We start from the raw sequence: 14,668 nt of genomic DNA, 5'->3' as shown, positions 1-14,668 counted from the left end.
CTTATGAGCCAGAGAATCTGTTCAGTGCTTCGTTCATTTTAGGACTCCTGAAAGAGACTGACTGCCACCACTTTTCTCCTGGAATTATTTTGGGCAGGCGTCACGTGTGCGGTCAGTCAAAACTTTACCCCGATGGCGATTCGGCTGTGTTCATTAGATCTTTGCGCTATTTGGACACTTTGGGTGCTCAGATCCAAGCTATCCGGGGATATAGGACTTGTTGGGGTCCCTTGTAATATTATATATGTTTTGAACATTGTACCTCTGTGCCTGTAAGATAATTAGTTAAAGCAAAGTACACTCAATTATCTCCCAGAGACAGGGACGCCGGGGAGGAGTTTGTATTGAATTGAATGGACACCCCCTGCTGGGGGTCTGTGTATAAACTGCATTTACCATGTCGCATTAAACAAGTTCACTCCCAGCATTAAGTTCTGCTAATGTCTGTGGGAGAAAGCTATAATCACTCCAGAGCTTTAATCACTTGGCAAGCTATAATCACTTAGCAGCTAAATCACTGATTCCAGCACAGCAGAGTTCCAGAGAGGGGGAAAAAGGACATCCTTGGTTTCGAGACCCATGTCTCTATCCGGCTGGCCGGCACACAGTCACTATTGGAGATATAAATGGACAGGATGGAGTCGATTCTTTCATTTCTAGCATTCGGCGTCATATCTGAAGTACAAGATTCCTGCATCACTAAACTCACCACATTCCTGCCATTTTATTATAACTCCTCTTTTCCTTCTCAATATGTGTAGATGTAAATTAAAATTACAATGTCATTTAATGTTTGAGATGGTAGAAAAAGCAGGAATGATATTGTATATTTCTTAATATCAAATTCTTATTGGTTCATTTCCAAACCTCCATCCACCATCTTTCCTAATGTGGCTTTTACCATCTCCAATTTTACATCTATTTTTATAAAACATGTGACCATCATAACGTCATGTGGATTTGGGTAGAGAATTCACCACCATGTTAACTAGGGTCACGATTCAGAAGCCTTTTACTACTAGCTAAACAAGGTTATTATTTCATTTGTCTATAATTGCAGGCTTACACATTAGTTTTCAGGATACAGCCCTGAAAACATAACCACAGAAAATGTGCCAGTTGTCCTGATGTGCCTATCTACGAATGCCCACGGACGTATTTAACGTGTTGAGTTGGAACAAATAATTTCAATAGCACACACCCAGGATCTCTTTAGGTCCATGGGAGAGTTTAACCCCTTAAGGACACATGACATGTGTGACATGTCATGATTCCCTTTTATTCCAGAAGTTTGGTCCTTAAGGGGTTAAATATCAGCTTGACTTTAACCATGGCTATTAATCTAAGAATTGATAAAAAAAAAAAGGTTTTTACATTTCCTTCGCTAAGCTGACTGCACTTTGAAACGTAGCCATCATTTTCTTGGCAACATATTAACGCTATAATTGAGAACACTTGAGGAAGCCACGTCGGTTATATTTTTCAGATGTTCAGAAGCGCAGGAGCCACCATATACATACACAATACGGATATTAGATATATTCTTATAGTGCGTTGGTGTCGGCTTAGTGCGTTGGTGTCAATGTTTGTAAGATCTTCTGAGAACATTTTCGTTTTGTTTAATTTTTTTTTTAAGACTCAAACGATTTTGTGTCTCAACGCACGTTGATTTGCAATAAGGTGGTTAGGATATAGTGAACAGAGAGACAAGAGGCGAGTCTATTGTAGAAAAATAATCATTTCCTTAAAATGAATGGGTTATGTGTACTTATAAAATAGCTCAGCACAATCACTGCATAATAAAACAATACACAATAAATGTTTTGATTAGCTTACAATATACCCTTAACCAAGGTCTTTCAAGGAGCACATTTAGTGGACAATCAAAAGGACTTATCTCGCTTGTGTATATTTTTAAGAATGTGTCAGAAAGCTAAACCCCTTTATTTTTTTGTTATATTGACGTTGATCTCTATATATTTCGATAAAGGTCACTCCATTATTGTACATGACCTCATTATCAATTAATGATGCAGCTCCTTTCTTATCTTATGTCTACCCTTTTTTGATGGGCATCCATGAAAATTAAAATACACGTTAAAACCGGATGTGATCCTGAAATTAAAGAAAACCGTATGGCAGAAAAAAAAAAGTTTCTTTTAGCCAGAGAGCTAATTTAAAAAATGACTTAATGGGGGCAATTCAGATTGTCTGGAACAGTTATAACATCTAATGAGATGAGCTTAAAAAAAAAGAGGATAGAGATGGGGTTTTTTAACAAGTGGGCTGATACTGTAATAATTAACCCAACACGCAGAGTGAAAACCACCAGTAGAAATAGTGACAAAAAGAAAGACCCTCAGCCGGTCCTTAGAATGGCTGGATAAAAGAGATAACTACAAGACACGTCAGAAACAAGCCAAGGTCAAGGGAAGCCAGAAATACACAATAACGAGGAAAGAAGCTGAGTCAGGGAAACCAGAAATCAGAATAGTCAAGAGCAAGCCGGGTCAAAACCAAAGAACTATCGCAAAAAAATACAGAAATGCACTATAGGAACACTAGTGACTCAAGGCACGCTAGGAACCACAACAGGGCACTGCGTTTAGGGCAGACTTGGCTTTTATATGATTGGGGGCGTGATTGTCATAACCACGGCCGCAAAAGGTACGTGTGCACCGGGCCCAGTTATCCGGGTTGTCCGAGATAAAACACCGTAGGTACTGTTCCAAGGATTGGTTAGTCCTCTCAGTAGCATTGAGGATGCTGCACCTTACGCTATCAAATCGAAAAAAATAAAGTCCCTTGGAAAGCAGCCCACAGATATGTTGTTAATTTTGACAGTGATAACTGTACGGACCTAAGACTCACCTCTCGGGAATGCACCTAAGTAGTAGACCTATTGTGATGCAAAGGGGTTTAGGATGACAGCCTACTTACAAGATTTATGTATATGTTCACATGTCTGTCACCCACTCACGTTGCGAAGCTGACACTGTCAGCCTTACACTGAGTTAGCCACAATTCCCAAGGAATATCCAGATAGGATATCCAAGGTCTTGACATGATAGTGTCGTAACCTTGGGGGTTTCTAACATACTACATCTTGACTTCTGCGTGGAACTGGGCAAGTATGTAGATTATGTCAAATACGGGATTTGAGTGACCGATACAGGACAGATACACAGAGCACCAACACACCAGACAACATACATTGAAATAGAAGCACCACAGAGACACCCCTACACCATGTTATCCACGACAAAGATCCAGCAAACGTTCACCCAACACCAGGCCATACAATTCATCTTCTAGTATCACACTAGAGCTGATGCTCTTGACCCATGTTCAGAAACAAAGTGTTAAACTTCTACCCCCATGGCACCAAGAAACGGTGCTCAGCCTTTGTTTTAGCACCTGTAAATAGTTTTTATTTCCCCCCTCCACTACATACTGGCCCTCATGTTGATTTTATGCAGCGCTTGCAAAACCTCTCTACTCTTCTCTGTTTTACCACTTTTGGGCCTTCTGGGTGGCCCTAGAGTTACTTACTTCACTAGGGATGTTCACCTACTCGATACCTATGTAACTCTGAGGGGAGCGTGGCTTTTCTGTGGGGAGTTGCCTGGCTTGTTAAAGCTGGGACAGGTGGCTCCTTTATTGAGGAATCGATACAATATCATCTTATACTGGTTCCTTTCACAAAAACCACCACGAAAATACTTAGCCAAAATGTTCGAGGATTAAATCTCCCGGTACAGAGGCACCACTTGTATAGAGAGCTTCGGACTCATGCAGCAGACATTTTCTGTTTGCAGGAAACCCATTTTAAAACTAACAATCACGCTAAGAAATTAGGACTACCTCAAACACAAAGTCTAAGGGTGTCTCCATGCTTGTTACTAAACATATAGCTCTTGAGTTACAATCACAACACATAGATAAAGAAGGAATAACCTTAATATTAGTGGGAAGGCTTAATAACATTCAATTTACGATTGTTAACCTCTATGCACCAAACTCAGCCCCTAGCCTGAGTCGTCACAGCCAACCAAAAATATTTCTTTGGGGATGACAGAACACTACAAGATAGGGGCCACGTCACATGCCTCGTCTGCTTATTATCATTCATGTTTTGTTCTTAGTTCTTGTTCTGTTTGCTAGTTTGATGTTTTATTTTGATGTTTCCATCAGGAGACCTATTTTTGATCACATGCAGTAATAATCCACGGCTAATTACTACTATTATTACTACTTATTATTAATAGGTTTTTGTTCCTGATTCCTTAACACTCGAGTGCCCTCGATAGTGTTTCTTGCTTGTTCCTGATCCAGGCAGGGGCGGGCTACATTCTCCATAATACGTTACAGCCGTAATTCTGACAAAGAATTAGGACTACAATATCTGGAGTGCTGAAAGATGCAAGCCGCTGCTATAAGGCATACCCTGTTCTGCTTTGTCTGACCTTATTGAATTTCTGTCTGTGCTCAGAGCCCGGCAGGGCTGAGTGTTGTGCATGCACCTTTGTTCATTGGTTTTAGCTCCAGCAGTCTCAGGATGTGGACTTACATGGTGTAACTGGCGTGTTAATGTTTTAATGGGTCATAGTTATTGTGATGAAGTGCCCTTCGCCACTTGGTCCTGGAGAGGCCTGCTTGCCAGCCTCTTGCCCTGTGATTATGGCTCTAGGGTATAGGGTCCTTTAAAAACAGTATATGGGCATATGAAGACTATTTGTGACAATGTCCCTTTAAAACTGTGTCCCCAGTGTCCCCAGACTGTTAAACTACTTTGTGCATGTCATTTTCCTATTTGGTTCGGTAAATGGAGCTTACCAAACCAATTACCGACCAGGCCGACCACACAGAAGTGGAAGTGTGCGGCTAATTTACCTCCCAGGCTGGTGGTTAACCACAGGTTAATTGCCGACCACTAGGTGGACGCCGTTCGAACGCGGTCAGAGCTGTGTGTCGGCAAATCCTTGGAACTAAAATTGGCTACACATTTGCAGGAACACCGCTGACCCTTACCTTCTCCTCCACTTCGACGCTTCGGCTGAAAATGAAGTCCCGTTTGACAATTCGAACGCACAGTATACTAAGCGATATACTAAACGGTGCCCCGTTCCTGCATTCAAATGGGTAATTTTTCTGAGTGAAATTGACTGAGTGAAATTCCACCTAACTTTTTAACCACTGGAGGGAATTGTCTGATTTTTGGGTATGTTTATATTTGAAGTATGCTGATTAGGGAGGTTGGATGTATATTTTGTGAGTTATGAATATTGTATAAAACTGTGTATTTTCCTGCCTGTGATAATTATGTTAACCCATTGTGTATAGTAATTATATCACAGGCAGAGGGGAGGATTTTGCTGGAATGAATGGTGTTTGACTGTATTGTATTGTGTTTGATTGGCTGTTCCACAAGACCACGTGGGTGGTAACCTTGTGAGAAAAGTTGCATATAAGACAATAAACCCTCAGACTGCAGAGATTCCTGCTTGACCCTCAATACAGAGCCTCATCTCGTACTTGGGGAGGGATTATTCATGTGTTTTCCTGTTCGGCGCTTAGGAGTGTTCGGTAGCTGATCTTGTATTCAGATAGGGAACATCTTTGGTGGCGTTAACCCCTTCTATACCTGGGGTGCCGTTACACACACCCCATGCGCACACACACACACACACCCTGTGATCACACACCCACTGCGCACACACACGCTGTGCACACCCATACACACACACCCTGTGCACACACTCCCCATGCTCACACTTCCTGTGCACACACACACACCCTGTGCTCACACACACCCCATGCACACTCACACACATTGTGCGCGCACACACCCCCATGCTCACACACACACACACACACACCCCATGCTCACACTTAGACACCCTTTGCACACCTACACACACACTGTGCACACACCCCCGTGCTCACACACACACACCTTATGCACACACACACCCCATGCTCACACACACACACACACACACCATGCTCACACATACACACCCTTTGCACACACACACACACACCCTGTGCACACACACACATACCCCGTGTGCATGCCTTGTGCTCTTACCTTTTGCGTAATTTTACCCCGCTCCCTCTAGAATGTCAGCTGGATTGAGCAGGGCTCCAACACCTTCTGTCCCTGCACGTCCAACTTGTCTTGTTGTAAATACATTTTTGTTAGTTCATCTATTGTAAAGCCCTGCGGGATTTGTTGGCTCTCTTTAAATAATAACAATAATAATAATAATAATAATATTAATAATAATAATGTTAGATGTAGTTTTCAATGTCTTTTTGCAGTACTTAATTTTATCATATATTTCGAAAAACTGTTTTATTTTTGTACTGTAATCTTTGACCTCGTTTAGCAGTTCTAATTGCAAGTTTATTTATTTTTTATTTATTTTTTTTAAATAATGAATTGCTCAAATTAATATTTGACTTGGGAAAATCAGTGAAAGACGATCTTATTCTTTCTAATTTGATGAATTTGATTTTAATAATAACATGGTGTGTCCCTAATGTAATCCTGTTCTGTCTTGCGGAGCAGTTACTTGGCGACTATGACAAGGTGAAGGCGATATCTGAAGGATCTAACTGTAAGTGCAAGTGTGTGGTCAAACCTCTGAACCGCGACTCTTGTGAAAGGGCCAGTAATGGACAGGCACAGTCAGAGGACTTCTATACAGTCGAAACTATTACATCAGGACCAGACTGCAAGTGCTCATGTATCGCTCCACCGTCCGCACTCAACCCCTGCGAGGGGGACTTCCGTCTAAGGAAACTTCGAGAAACAGAGAAAAATGGCTTCAAGGTAAGATTTGACTTGTGATATTTAGTGATACGATATATTATGCAAAGAGGAGACGTAGATACCATTGGAAATCACTTCAAACTGGGTTTTTCGCCAACTGATCGTTCTTCAGCCAATGTAACTATGTAACTATTTGTAACCATGTAATTTTGCTTAATGAAACTCACTTACAAGCTTAACGTAACTCTCTTTATGTGTGAATGTCTTAGCCTCCCTATCCCCACCTGCCAAATCGGTAATATACTGATACAGTAATATATGACCTGCTTCCTGTTTTACCTGGTCTGTGAGGGACCTGTGATGATCAGACACAGATGACTTGAAGGTTTACTCGAAACACCATAACCACTTCTAAAATCACCTTCAAGTTGGTATAAATCTGTATGTGCAGCATTTCTGCTGGCAACATCTCTCATATAGTGCAGGTGTGTAATTACACCACTGGCACGCGGGACCTAGTCTGTCCAGAACTCTGTGGACACATCTGTGAGCACGCTTGTAAACGCTTGTAAGTAGATGGCCAGCCTCCTTCTGCACACCCTCTCAGTGACTTGGGAAGGAGGGGCTTTGGTGCAGGGATCCCCGGACTGGGGATTCCAAAGCAGCCCTGAAAAAAAAAATCGATGCCAGCCCCATAAGTCATTGAGCCATATACTGTCGCATGTAATATGTAAGGCTATGTCTTGCCACCCTAGATGATTGATATATGTATATATATTTCCAATATAAAATATTGGTCCTTTCAGAGTAACATTTTTAATTATACAGTAAGCATACTCACATGCAGACAAAGACAATCTCACTGACACAAGCTGATTGATACACAGCCTCATAGACAAACAATCTCACTGATATACATAAGGTCATTGACATAAAAACAAAAGCTCACTCAGTAGCAGGCACACACACTCACTAGCAAGCACGCACACACACACACACAGCTTAATGTAGTGGTTCTGGTGTCTATAGCCTGTCCCTGCAGGCTTTTCAATGTAAACACTGACTTTTTCGAGAAAAGGCAGTGTTTACATTGCTTCCTAGTGACAGACACTCAGACGGTCACTAGAGGTGCTTCCTGTGTCAAGCTTGATGATCTCAGCCATAGAGGCAGGGCCAGTCGAGGGGAGACCAGCACGCCGTGGGAGGGAAAAAAGGTGAGTAAAAACACACATACACACACATACCATGACAGACACACACCATGACACAGACAGACCGTGACACAGACACACATCATGACACAGACAGAAACACACATACCGTGACACAGACAGAAACACACACACCCCGTGACACAGACAGAAACACACACACCATGACAGACACACCATGAGACAGACAGACAGACACACACATACCATAAAAGACACACACCTTGACACACACACACACCATAACACAGTTAGACTGTGACACACACACACCGTGACACAGACAGATACACATTACATGACACAGACAGACACACACCATGACACACAGACACACACACACACCACGACACAGACAGACCATGACACAGACACACATTACATGACACAGACACACACACACCATGACACAGACAGACTGTGACACAGACAGACACACATTACATGACAGACACACACACACAATGACACAGACACACATTGCATGCCACAGAAGACACACACACCATGACAGACAGACACACACACCATGACACAGACAGACACACCATGACAGACAGAGACACACACACAATGACACAGACAGACACACACAATGACACAGACAGACACACCATGACAGACAGAGACACACACAATGACACAGACAGACACACACAATGACACAGACAGACACATACACACCATGACACAGACAGACACATACACACCATGACACAGACACACACACATACACTCACACTGACACACATAATTTCTACCTGTGTGCTGGCGGCCGCATGGGTAGCTCAGTCTGATGGCGGCCGCATGGGGGAGTCTGAATTCTTTCTAAACTGAGTCTGTACAAGGCAGCGGACAGACGTCATTGTGAATTGATAAAAGGGGAAACATATAAGAGATAGACGTATTACATGCAAAGCAAGATAGTTCAATCCGTGATTTGTCATAAGTGCGATGACTATGGCTTACAGCTCATAAAAACCCCAAATCCACAATCTCAGTAAATTAGAATATTACATGCAATCAATAAAACAAGGAGTGTACATAGAACAATATCGGACCTCTGAAAAGTAATAGCATGCATATGGACTCAGTACTTGGTTTGGGCCCCTTTTGCAGCAATTACTGCCTCAATGCGGCGTGGCATGGAAGCTATCAGCCTGTGGCACTGCTGAGGTGTTATGGAAGACCAGGATGCTTCAATAGTGGCCTACAGCTCTTCTGCATTGTTCGGTCTCATGTCTCTCATCTTGGCAATACCCCATAGATTCTCTATGGGGTTCAGGTCATTCGAGTTTGCTGGCCAATCAAGCACAGTAATCATTGAACCAGGCTTTGGTGCTTTTGGCATTGTGGGCAGGTGCCAAGTCTTGCTGGAAAATGAAGTCAGCATCCCCATAAAGCTCGTCTGTGGAAGGAAGCATGAAGTGCTCCAAAATCTCCTGGTAGACGGCTGCGTTGACCCTGGACTTAATGAAGCACATTGGACCAACACCAGCAGATGACCTGGCTCCCCAAATCAACACAGACTGTGGAAACTTCACACTGGACTTCAAGCATCTTGCAGTGTGCCTCTCCATTCTTCCTCCACACTCTGGGTCCTTGGTTTCCAAATGAGATGCAAAAGTTGCTCTAATCAGAAAAGAGGACTTTGGACCACTGAGCAACAGACCAGGTCTGTTTTTCTTTAGCCCAGGTAAGATGCTTCTGACGTTAGTTGTTCAGGGGCGGCTTGACAAGAGGAATACGACATCTGAAGTCCATGTCCAGGATCCGTCTGTGTGTGGTGGCTCTTGATGCACTGACTCCAGCCTCAGTCCACTCCTTGTGAAAGTCCCCAACACTTTTGAATGGCCTTTTCCTGACAATCCTCTCCAGGCTGCAGTTATCCCTGCTGCTTGTGCATCTTTTTCTTCCACACTTTTCCCTTCCAAATAACTTTCTATTAATGTGCTTTGATACAGCACTTTGGGAACATCCAACTTCCTTCGCAATTACCTTTTGAGGCTTTCCCTCCTTATGGAGGGTGTCAATGATGGTTTTCTGCACAAGTGTCAGGTCGGCAGTCTTCCCCATGATTGTGATTCCTACTGAACCAGACTGAGAGGCCATTTAAAGGCTCAGAAACCCTTTGCAGGTGTTATGGCTTACTTAGCTGATTAGAGTGGGACACTGTGAGCCTGGAATATTGCACCTTTTCACAATATTGTAATTTACTGAGATTGTGGATTTGGGGTTTTCATGTAATCCATTATCATCACACTTATGACAAATCACGGCTTGAACTATCTTGCTTTGCATGTAATGCGTCTATATCATATATTAGTTTCCCCTTTTACGTTGCATTACTGAAATAAATGAACTTTTGCACGATATTCAAATTTTTCCAGTATCACTTGTACATAAATGCTGGTCACAATGAGTTTTACTAAATGCAATATATTCACATCCTAACTTGGGGAGGTACCTCTCATCCGCCCCTCATTACTGTTATAATATTATTGTCATGGTACTGGATGATGTGCAATAATACAATGAGCTGTAATAATACATAGTTACATAGTTACATAGTTACACAGTTACATAGTTACATAGTTACATAGTTACATAGGCTGAAAAGAGACTTGCGTCCATCAAGTTCAGTCTTCCTCACATATGTTTTTTGCTGTTGATCCAAAAGAAGGCAAAAAAACCCAGTTTGAAGCACAATTTTGCAACAAGCTCGGAAAAAAATTCCTTCTCAACCCCAGAATGGCAGTCAGATTTATACTTGGATCAAGCAGTTATTACCCTACATTGAAAGATTATATCCTTACAATAAGTTGTAATAACACAATAAGTTATAATAACTGTAATAATATACTGAGTTTTAATAATACAATAAGCTGTAATAAGCTGTAATAATGCAATAATCTGTAATAATACAATAAGCTGTAATAATACAATAAGCTGTAATAATACAATAAGTTATAATAACTGTAATAATACAATGAGCTGTAATAATACAATAAGCTGTAATAACACAATGAGCTGTAAGAATACAATAAGCTGTAATAATATACTGAGTTTTAATAATACAATAAGCTGTAATAATACAATGAACTTTAATGACACAATGAGTTGCAATAAGCTGTAATAATGCAATAATCTGTAATAATACAATAAGCTGTAATAATACAATGAGCTGCAATAAGCTGTAATAATACAATAAGCTGTAATAATATACTGAGTTTTAATAATACAATGAGCTGTAATGACACAATAAGCTGTAATAACACAATGAGTTTTGATAAAACACTGAGCTGTAATATAAGTCCAAAAGAGACAAGGTACCAAATAACTTTTCTCCTCGGTGGGGGTTAACCCCTAGTGAAAGAATATTCATTATTAAGGCACGATGGAGAGCAGGAGAAACAGGATTCATATAGAGTGTCCTAACGAGTGGGGTTCCCAAGGTCCATTCTGTTAGATACAGCTTATTGTACGGTCAGTGTTTTATCAAAGATTATTGTATTATTACAGCTTATTGTATTATTACAGCTTATTGTATTATTACAGCTTATTGTATTATTACAGTTATTATAGCTCATTGTATTATTACAGCTTATTGTATTATTACAGCTTATTGTATTATTACAGCTCAGTATACAGGATTCATATAGAGTGTCCTAACGAGTGGGGTTCCCAAGGTCCATTCTGTTAGATACAGCTTATTGTACGGTCAGTGTTTTATCAAAGATCATTGTATTATTACAGCTTATTGTATTATTACAGCTCAGTATACAGGATTCATATAGAGTGTCCTAACGAGTGGGGTTCCCAAGGTCCATTCTGTTAGATACAGCTTATTGTACGGTCAGTGTTTTATCAAAGATTATTGTATTATTACAGCTTATTGTATTATTACAGCTTATTGTATTATTATAGCTCAGTATACAGGATTCATATAGAGTGTCCTAACGAGTGGGGTTCCCAAGGTCCATTCTGTTAGATACAGCTTATTGTACGGTCAGTGTTTTATCAAAGATTATTGTATTATTACAGCTTATTGTATTATTACAGCTTATTGTATTATTATAGCTCAGTATACAGGATTCATATAGAGTATCCTAACGAGTGGGGTTCCCAAGGTCCATTCTGTTAGATACAGCTTATTGTACGGTCAGTGTTTTATCAAAGATTATTGTATTATTACAGCTTATTGTATTATTACAGCTTATTGTATTATTACAGCTTATTGTATTATTACAGTTATTATAGCTCATTGTATTATTACAGCTTATTGTATTATTACAGCTTATTGTATTATTACAGCTCAGTATACAGGATTCATATAGAGTGTCCTAACGAGTGGGGTTCCCAAGGTCCATTCTGTTAGATACAGCTTATTGTACGGTCAGTGTTTTATCAAAGATTATTGTATTATTACAGCTTATTGTATTATTACAGCTTATTGTATTATTACAGCTTATTGTATTATTACAGTTATTATAGCTCATTGTATTATTACAGCTTATTGTATTATTACAGCTTATTGTATTATTACAGCTCAGTATACAGGATTCATATAGAGTGTCCTAACGAGTGGGGTTCCCAAGGTCCATTCTGTTAGATACAGCTTATTGTACGGTCAGTGTTTTATCAAAGATTATTGTATTATTACAGCTTATTGTATTATTACAGCTTATTGTATTATTATAGCTCAGTATACAGGATTCATATAGAGTGTCCTAACGAGTGGGGTTCCCAAGGTCCATTCTGTTAGATACAGCTTATTGTACGGTCAGTGTTTTATCAAAGATTATTGTATTATTACAGCTTATTGTATTATTACAGCTTATTGTATTATTATAGCTCAGTATACAGGATTCATATAGAGTATCCTAACGAGTGGGGTTCCCAAGGTCCATTCTGTTAGATACAGCTTATTGTACGGTCAGTGTTTTATCAAAGCTTATTGTATTATTACAGCTTATTGTATTATTACAGCTTATTGTATTATTATAGCTCAGTATACAGGATTCATATAGAGTGTCCTAACGAGTGGGGTTCCCAAGGTCCATTCTGTTAGATACAGCTTATTGTACGGTCAGTGTTTTATCAAAGATTATTGTATTATTACAGCTTATTGTATTATTACAGCTTATTGTATTATTATAGCTCAGTATACAGGATTCATATAGAGTATCCTAACGAGTGGGGTTCCCAAGGTCCATTCTGTTAGATACAGCTTATTGTACGGTCAGTGTTTTATCAAAGATCATTGTATTATTACAGTGTAGCGGAGAGCTGATATCCCACAGCTATTCTCCACTGACGATCCCAGGAAGGCTCAGGAACAAGGCAATAGTAGATCCATAGGCAGAGTTTCCAGCAGGCAAAGTAACACAGCGATATCCCCACAGCAATCCCAATAACTGGACGACACACAGTTTCAGGAACAGAACTGCTGGCTGGTACATCCAGCCTGCCTTTTATTACAACTGTACACAGACAAGCCACACCCAGGGGGAGGCATAAAACAACCAATGGTATCTTGGGTACAACCCACACTTCCCCTCCCCTTAGTGTGACACATAATCCCATTATTGTACAGTTTCAAACATAACTTTTACACCATATTCATAACTTCTATAATATTTGTGCTACAAACATAAAACATGCATTTTCAGAATCAGCAGCCTTTAATTAGTAATCCTCTCAAAAATCGTCCCAATCCCTCCAGCAGATCAAAAGTTAGCTGGAGGTCCCTTTATGACCGACCGCAAGCACATTTTCTTGCCCAAAACAGTTCCATAGATTTGGGCTGTGCTGTCGGTCAATTCCTGGCATAAAAACGGCTAAGTCCCATTCGAAGTGTGCCTGTACTTCAACTTTAGTCGAAGTGTCGAAGTGGAGTTGATGTTAAGGGTCGGCAGTGTTCGAAGTTAAAATGGCCGCCGCCACGTGGTCCTTTGTCCGATACCGGCCACTTCGACAACTTCGACAACTTCGGTAACTTCGGTAACTTCGACAGCTTCGACAGCTTCGACAGCTTCGACCGCTTCGACCGCTTCGACCGCTTCGACAGCTTCGACAGCTTCGACCGCTTCGACCGCTTCGACAGCTTCGACAGCTTCGACAGCTTCGACAGCTTCGAATGTGTCCAAAGTGCCATATACAAAAGTACCAATCTGTCCACAAAGTATTTAAAGAGCTAGGGACAGTATAATACAATCCACCTGTCCAAAAGTAGTTCTTAAAGGGTCAGTACATTATGGTAGCAGTCCATAAGCCCCAATTCAGTCCCTTAAAGGGCACTATCTCCCAGGGACCATAATCACTGGGCAATTCACAATACAGGGAGGACAGCCACAATAGGGTTCCGCTACACTGCTCCCCCTTGCCCACAAGCCGGCATACACAGTCTGATCCAACACGGATCGGCTTGGGGATGTCCGGGGCTCACGGATCATTTTTCTAGGTCAGTTTGTCTGGACAACCCGTCAGCATTTCCATTCTGCTTACCCGGTCGATACTGGATATTAAAGTCAAAGGGCTGCAGCGCCAAACTCCAGCGCAGCAGCCTGGCATTGTCCCCAGCCACCCGGTTCAGCCAGACTAACGGGTTGTGATCCGTGAGCAAGGAAAAGGGCTGTCCGTACAGATAGGGCTGCAGTTTCTTTAGGGCCCACACCAC

The 14,668-nt window shown here is 41.1% G+C and overlaps 1 protein-coding gene across 2 annotated transcripts in view; it reads left to right on the top strand.

Annotated features, from left to right (window-relative positions):
- OLFML2B (olfactomedin like 2B) overlaps positions 1 to 14,668 on the top strand; it is a 117,894-nt gene that overhangs the window by 13,345 nt on the left and 89,881 nt on the right. For both annotated transcript variants that reach the window (XM_063427129.1, XM_063427128.1), the window contains exon 2: positions 6,575 to 6,838. In XM_063427129.1, the coding sequence (XP_063283199.1) occupies positions 6,575 to 6,838 (264 nt within the window). The remainder of the gene's footprint in view (positions 1 to 6,574; positions 6,839 to 14,668) is intronic.

Source organism: Pelobates fuscus, chromosome 7 (assembly GCF_036172605.1).
Source record: "Pelobates fuscus isolate aPelFus1 chromosome 7, aPelFus1.pri, whole genome shotgun sequence".
Classification (NCBI taxonomy): Eukaryota; Metazoa; Chordata; class Amphibia; order Anura; family Pelobatidae; genus Pelobates; species Pelobates fuscus.
The sequence above is the reverse complement of the archived record's forward strand: the minus strand, read 5'-3'. Positions and strand labels throughout refer to the sequence as shown.